The sequence below is a fragment of the Ictalurus punctatus genome, chromosome 12, assembly GCF_001660625.3.
Source record: "Ictalurus punctatus breed USDA103 chromosome 12, Coco_2.0, whole genome shotgun sequence".
Lineage (NCBI taxonomy): Eukaryota > Metazoa > Chordata > Actinopteri > Siluriformes > Ictaluridae > Ictalurus > Ictalurus punctatus.
Window position 1 is genome coordinate 7882073 of NC_030427.2, and position 8012 is coordinate 7890084.

General features: G+C 41.4%; 1 protein-coding gene across 3 annotated transcripts; it reads right to left on the reverse strand.

Annotated features, from left to right (window-relative positions):
• Nucleotides 1–3541: 3541 nt before the first annotated feature.
• On the reverse strand, nt 3542–7505 carry pou3f3b (POU class 3 homeobox 3b). 3 transcript variants are annotated; one of them, XM_053684601.1, is made up of 3 exons: nt 5243–7505; nt 4763–4861; nt 3542–4584 (listed from the first exon to the last, which is right to left on the reverse strand). In XM_053684601.1, the coding sequence occupies exons 1-3, from the start codon at nt 6548–6550 to the stop codon at nt 4360–4362; spliced, it is 1632 nt and encodes a 543-aa protein (XP_053540576.1). In that variant the 5' UTR covers nt 6551–7505; the 3' UTR covers nt 3542–4359. The 3 variants fall into 3 exon arrangements, with proteins under 3 accessions (XP_053540576.1, XP_017336307.1, XP_017336306.1); XM_017480818.3 differs by having other exon boundaries at nt 4366–4861; nt 5252–7505; XM_017480817.3 differs by having other exon boundaries at nt 4366–4861.
• Nucleotides 7506–8012: the final 507 nt, after the last annotated feature.

Here is an 8012-nt window from a genome sequence, read left to right on the forward strand (position 1 = left end):
GAGCTCGCAGGGCTGATTATAAGTAACTACGAGGGAAAACACAGGAGTCTTGGATGAGGCCTATAATGTGTGGCTTCGCAGAGTAACGAAAATGACTAAAAGCATAATAAAGAGTGCAGATCTGTTGTAGTTAATCTGCTGGTCGCGCGCAGGAGTACAATCAACACGCTTGTGTCAATACTATCCAAAATCCCTTCCATTTGTGCACGTGCCCTGACTGTTATTCTACCAGGTTTTGCTCGAGGTAGGATGAGTTCTGATGCATGAGAATATTAATCAGGTTCCTAATGCAACCTGTGAAAGAACGAGCTGTGGAGCACATCGAGATTATTATTATTATTATTATTATTATTATTAATTGTTGTTGTTGTTGTTTATACTACTACTACTACTACAACTAATAATAATAATAATAATAATAATAATAATAATAATAATAATAATAATAGCCAGTTAGGCTGCTATACTATTTTATTGCTGTTGCCTTTATATTTCATATTTTGCACAACGTCGTGATTTATACCTGACGTGAGGAACCCAGTTAAAAAGCAAATACACCCATACTGGTGGTTAGACTACCGAAAGTTTCACTGCCCCAAAGTACCAGACGCTATTTAGTCACGGACTGTCTTTTCAGTAGTACACGATTGTAAAGCAAACAGAAATATAGTTGTTGATATTTGAACGCCCCTTTAAATGGCATTTAAAAAACATTTCAACATTTCCAAATTGTTTGTTTCTTGAAGTTTTTAGCCCCATTGGGTTATGCTTCTTTCTGCCTGTAGTCCTATTTGCGCCTGGTTTTGTTTTGTTTTCTTTTGTTTTGTTTGTTGTCATTGTTTTTTTGTTTGTTTGTGGGTTTTTTTTTTGGCTGTTTGTGGTTCAGTTGGGGTCTTTTCTTGCATATTTCAGACATCATTGACTTACGGTCATGATTGGAAAACTATTAAAGGTTACATGATTATTATAAATATGAATATTCGGTTTTTAGACACCTACTGTAATAAATATAGTACTGTAAATAAATAAATAAATAAATAAATAAATAGATAGATAGATAGATAGATAGATAGATAACGCTCGATTAAATCACCCTTGTCTAACTTATAAGTATTAGATGTTACACTACACACTGATGGAGCACACACACAGTTACATAAGATATTCCACTTCCAAACGAATTCGAGAAAATAGTAATAATAATAATAATAATAATAATAATAATAATAATAATAATACATGCAGTTTAACAGGACTCTAGAGTGAAATAAGATAGATTGTATTCATTTTCCCCCTATCGAATCATAAAAGTGTAACTACATTCTTTTGGGAAAATACATTTAGAAAAATTATGGATTCTTCGGCTGTCCTTCTGGGGAAACCCTTAAAGGTTCTATGTAAAGCACTACACCATATTGCAAGGTGTTTCCCTGTCAGAACCTTTTTAGGAAGCCAAGAGAACCCTTAACTCTACCAAGAACCTTTTCAAGAACTCTATATCACAGTCAATTGCTCCCAGCAGTGTTGCTTGAGAGTTTTAAAGGGATAACCACTCACATCAGAGTTCGTGTTGTAATTTATAAATGAACTGAATAACTTTGCAAACGAGTCATTTGTAACCGTGTAAGTGTGAGCAATAGTTTTTGCACCCTGGACTCCACAGATGGAATTGACATATTTCGAATTTCACATATAAAATTAAACTAGTCATAGTTAAGCTTTTGACTTTAGTCCATTAATTTCAAGCTTGAAGGAAAAGGAACCTAACAAAATGACCCTGGGCCACATCGCAACGTAATCTTCTAATTCAGTTCAATACACAGTTTTGTACACAAACAACTCAAGCTGACACAAGTGCAAACAACAAAAGTGGCTTTGAATTGCGTTTTTTTTTTTGGTGAATTTTAATTATAAAACACACTCTTTTCTCATTCGTATACCAAATCAGTTTGAATGTCAGATCCCTATTACAGGGCACAAAGAGTGGAGATGCATAGGCTACTTCTATAACATTGATTGAATTCAGTTGCTTAGCAACTAGTGTATGGGAAATCATCCGCGAAATTTAAATTTTTTTGGAGAGTTGGGGATTGTGCGTTTTGCTGAATAGTCAGCTCGAGAAAGAAAAGTTGAAAGATAAGCAATTTCACCCTTTTCTTTTCTCTCTCTCTCTCTCTCGTTTTTTTTTCTTTTACAAAAAATTTGTCCTGATACAACGGTGTTATTTAAAAAATAAATAAATAAAAAAATAGAGCAGTGCTAAAATAATTTACTCTCAAGTAGGCTACGAGAAAATTAATCAACAGCATTCATGATAGGAAGGAAACGCATCTTACAGTGTTGTGTTTGTCGTCGCCCCCCCCCCCCCCCCCCACCAAGCCAATATAGAGCCTAGAACCTCCTTGATCTGTAAAAACACAGCCTACTGCACGGGCCTCAAAATCATACACCAAAACGCGCCAATCATTAAAGTCATTTCTGTTTTCCTTGTTTGTCAAGCTAGGTTTAGTGACTTTATTGTACTTTTGATTCAGTTGTAAACTTTGTATAGAAAATGAACAACGCGGAAGAGTGGTACTTTTGGTGTTTTGGTTATCCAAAAAATGTCATAAACGACGCGGCCAACAACCCCCCAGAACCCGTGCTTTTATTGCATGTAGGATATTAGATTAGAGAATGTAAATATTTTGCTGGTGTTCAGGGATGTACAGAGATGTGCAGAGAGAGAGAGAGAGAGAGAGAGAGAGAGAGAGAGAGAGAGAGAGAGAGAGAGAGAGATTTCTCAATGGTTCCAGACTGTAGCACTGTGCATGCGCATTTTGTTAAAATATTCACGCGACCAAGAATCAGGACTGGATGAAATAGAGGAAAAATATTATCACAGTTAAAGAGCATAAGCAGTCGTGAAAGCTACCGCAGGCCCAATAATTCCTTTGATTGCATACAAACTAATATGTGTGCTGCGTTCAAAATCAGAATAATCTTCATCGTCCTGCACATTTCACGACTACTAGGCTTCATTATTTTGCTCAGTATTCACTGAATCTTGCAGATACAGCAACTATATCAAAATTTAAAACGTCTCTCTTGGCATTTAAGCGATCTAATGCATGCATGCATCTTGGCTTGGGAAGCTGTCATGAGAAACCAGAAATTAGAAGTCAGGTGCACAACAAAAGCGAGCATTTAAAAGCTAAGCAGCTGTAAACACTCCACCTCGGACAAGCCTTCAACTTCTGCCCCGTGGGATCAAGGCCCAGTGAATAGCCACCACTGCTGCTACACAACATGGAGCTAAAAAAAAAAAAAAAAAGCTAATTTCTTGAAAAGAGAGGGGGAAAACACCCCCATGAAATTCCGTGATTATAAAAAGGCACGTTGCATTATAAAAAGAAACACTGATCATTTAAATTTAAACATGAACATGGCGCTCAGTGATGTAGCTTAAAATATCGAGTTGTTAGGGTCTACACAAGAGGCCCAGAAGAATTAGCATTGAAGAATATCTTTTGCATTATAATAAATCATTCTAACTGCCACATCATTAGGTTAGCTCATATTTTTCATGTCTCCAGTTTGTAAGATATCCTATATAAATTCCACATGAACTATCATCTGTGTATTAAGATCTGAGAGCTTAGGCAAAACACACAATCATTTGTTTTTTCTTCATTCTAACAAATTTATTGTTCTCAATCATCTCTTACGGAATCACTACTAAAAATTAAATTACAATCAAATCATCACATCAAAATACCCTTTGTTATCGACTGCCAAAAGTCTGCTCTTGATTTGTGCTCGTTCAAAAAAACAAAACAGAACAAAAAAACATACAAAAAAATTCAACGAAACAAATAAACAAAGTCGAAGAAAAAAAAATAAAAATAAAAATCAGGGAAGAGAACAGTTTTACACAGTTCTGAAACGGGGGGAAATAAATTACTGTTTAGAATAGTTCATATGTATCCCGAATAAAATATTAAAACAAAGCATTTGAATGAAAATATAAAGTAAATAATTCCGATCAACATCTGATCTAAGGAATCTATATATTGCCGGCTTTACATAGTCTCGTTTATTAAAACCTACCAAAGAATACTGCTTGGAAATGGCAGCATGGAGAACATCCACAGCTCCCGCAGAGGATTTCAAATAAGTGCAGCTGAGGAACCGTAAAGTCTTTTCAAACGTCTGTCTTTGATTTTTTTTGTATTGTCTTCAAAAAAAAAACAAAAAAAAACCCAACAACCAAAAAACAAAACAAAACAACAACAAAAAGAACATCCGTGTGACGTTAAGTCCTTTACATAAAAACGTTCACAAAATATGATCTTAGAGATCTGAAAATGTGAGCAGTCTTTAAGGTTCTTTTTTTTTTTTTTGGTTTTTTTTTTTTTTTTTTTTTTTTTTGTCTGTTGTGTTTATAAGGTCTGGAAGGCAAGGCGAAAAAATCCCATTCCGTGTCTTTCGTGAAGAAAAAAAAGAAAGAAACGAAAATATATTATAACGTGCAGTCTTGTCTGCAAAAATAAGTCGGAAGCGTCGCGGATGCTGTTCTCTTCTTCGATGTCGAATTTCATCCCCCTCTTTTTTTTTTTTTAAAGAGGGTTTAACGTCCCATCTCAATACATGCATTGACCTGCTTTCGGTTCCATCTCATAAACAAGAGTGTGTAGGGGTAGTAGGGAGGGAGGGGGGGGTGTCACTTCATTTTCAAATGATTTCGAAATTTTCCAACTTGATGTCAATGCGCCAAAATTACCTGATGGAACGAACGTGTGGTTGTTGTCACCTTCTGGTCGCCCGCCTCGCTCGGCCCGTTTAAACTTGCATCTTTTAAGTAATCTACTAAAAAATGTCCCTGAAAGAAAAAAAGCAGACAACCTTTTAGGTTAAAGACATTTGCGGGCCTGGAAGAACGTTAAAGCGGGGCGATATTGGGGGGGGGGACAAGAGGGGGGGGGGGGGGGGGGGGGGGGGGGGGGAGATTTTTTTTTGTTTTGTTCTCTCTCTCTTACTCTCTCTCTCTCTCTCTCTCTGATGAAAAATAGATAATACATTTGCAGTCTCATTCCTATTTACCTCACAATCACAGTATCAAAATGTGTTTGCTATCTTCATGATAGTCTGTGTGTATATATAAAATATGCTTTTTGTTTCTTAAGTCTTGTTTATGCTTGTTCTACGTCTCACTGAACATTCGTTTGCAGTCCATGGAGGGGGGCGGTGTGTCTGCACTCACGTTGCCGACCTGCGAGTACACATCGTCCGGCGTCGGGGGCACTCCGGGCGGCGTCATGCGCTTCTCCTTCTGCCTGCGGTTGCAGAACCAGACGCGCACCACCTCCTTCTCCAGCTGCAGCGTGTCGGCCAGGGTGCTGATCTCCTGCGCTGACGGTTTAGGGCACTTGAGGAAGTGGCTCTCGAGCGCGCCCTTGACGCTCACCTCGATGCTTGTACGCTTCTTGCGTTTGCGGCCCTGTGCCGCGATCTTATCGATGCTCGTCGGACTGCCCGTGCTCGAGTCGGCCTCCTCCAGCCACTTATTCAGCAGCGGCTTGAGCTTGCACATGTTCTTGAAACTGAGCTGCAGCGCCTCGAAGCGGCAGATCGTGGTCTGAGAGAACACGTTGCCGTAAAGCGTACCGAGCGCGAGGCCCACGTCGGCCTGCGTGAAGCCAAGTTTGATGCGCCGCTGCTTGAACTGCTTGGCGAAGTGCTCCAGGTCGTCCGAGGTCGGCGTGTCTTCATCCGAGTGAGCCTCGTGGCTGTTGGGGCCGTGGTGACCCTGCTGCTGGTGGTGCTGATGCTGATGCTGCTGGTGGTGGTGGTGATGGTGATGCTGATGGTGATGATGGTGAGGGTGAGAATGCGGGTGCGCGCCGTGCTCCAGTTCAGGTGTGCCGCCTCGCACCAGCCCAGGGTGCACGAGACTTTGGCCGCCACTCAGCATGCCGTTTACCGTGAAGCCACCGGGTTGTGAGTAGATGAGCGACTGCTGCTGCTGTTGTTGTTGTTGCTGCTGCTGGCTCGCGGTAATGGCGGAGATGTGTGCAGCAGCTGCGGCGCCGCCCCAGGGAGCCGCGTGCGCCTGGTGCGGACCTAAATGCCGGTGATGCAGCGTGCTGGAAGTGTGCAAATCCTCGCGCGCCGTGCTGCTCTTCACATCCTGCTGCTGTTGCTGCTGAGACTGTTGCTGCTGCGGACTGGCCGCCATGCCCACCGGACTCGTTGACCAAGGCGAGGCGGCCTCGGCGGCTGCTACCGCGGCTGCGGCGGCTGCGGCGGCCGCATGAGGCAGCGACGTCACCCACTGGTGTGCGTGGCTCAGCATGTGGCCGCCGTTGCTCGCTGCCGCCATGGCCCCCTGCATGAAGTCACTCTGCACCATTTTCACCGCCGACTCGCCTCGGAAGCCGCCGGAGGACACCGAGGTCGCCGCGCCGCCGCCCGGCTGCATGCCCGCACCTCCTGAGTCCGAGTGCACTATCGAACCCGACGATAATATACTACTGCTGGGCAGATACGGATTAGAAGCCGCCGTGGCCATTCCGCCAATTTTATGAACAGCAGTTGTTTAAGCCCCCCTCCCTTTTCTTTTTTCTTGCAGAAACTTTCTCTCGCGCTCTTTTCTCGTTGCAAGCAAACTGTATCTCATGAATTATTCAAACTTTAAAAGTCTGAGTTGGGTTCTGGGGAGAACACCATCGAAGTGCGAAGCAACAAATGCCAGGAAAAAGGATACAGTGCACAGGTATAGGATGTACCAAAAAAATCCGTAAGCTATACTGTGCAATTTGAATATTCGTACAATTCAGACATAATGAATAGAAATGATAATTCCTATTTTCTACGCCAGTGTCCAAAAGCCCTCTGAAGTCGTAAACAGTCTTCCTTATGTTGTCGCTTATGTTGTTTTTGGAATTTCTTTAAAAAAAAAAAAAAACACAAAACAAAAAAAAAACATACACACACAAAAATTCTCAATGAAAAAAATCTTTAAAAAAACAAAACAAAACAAAAACAAACAAACAAACAAAAACTTTGCCCCGTAAGTAAACTTCTGCTGATGGAACACGGTGATATTTTGTCCATAAAACCGTCCAAACGGATGCACCGTCACCGAATGGAAAGATATTAACCGTGTTTTTTCTTCGCTTCTTTTGTCATTTGGCCGCTGAGATTTCTCTTTCTCCGATCCCCTTTTTCTCTTTTCTTTTGCAGATTCTTTTATAGCGCTGTAGCGTCTCTCGTCTCTTTGTTCTGTTTTGATGTGTTTAAACCTGCCAAGCCGCTCCAGCTGAAGTACAATCCACTATTACAGTGTGAGGCGACGTCGCAAGGCTTCTTCCTCATTCGCTTGCTCTCTCTCTCTCTCTCTCTCTCTCTCTCTCTCTCTCTCTCTCTCTCTCTCTGGCAGTTAGCTCCGCTCTGTCCCTCCCTCAGCGCTTGAGGACACGCGACTGTTTACCCTGTGCCGCGCGCGTCCTCCGCGTCTCTCTCTCTCTCCCCCCCCTCCAAAATACGAGGAAGTCGAGCGCATGCTTCTTCCTGATTGGACGACCGCCGCGTGATTGACAAGTCTGGAAAAGCCCGCTTCGGGCGTAAACCCCCCCTTCCGGTGATTGCAATTGGCTGCTTTTGAATTCCAGTAAATAAATCAAGATGCGTAATGTGCGTGCAATGAAATAAGAAAATAACAATACGCGTCAAAAATTGATAGGCATGTTTTTGCCTGTAAGTTTGGAGCATCATATATATATATATATATATATATATATATATATATATATATATATATATATATATATATATATATATATAAAAGACACATGGAAGTCTTTTAATGATCCCAAACGGATCAATATAAGCTTGTTGTATATAGGCTACTGTTGGTTCATATAGCAGTGAAGTGCAAAACTCTTGATTAAAAATAATTACAGTTCGAATAAGAGATATGAGCACAGGTTCCTGTATAGAGCTGGATATGGATGAACTATTAATGTAGGAAT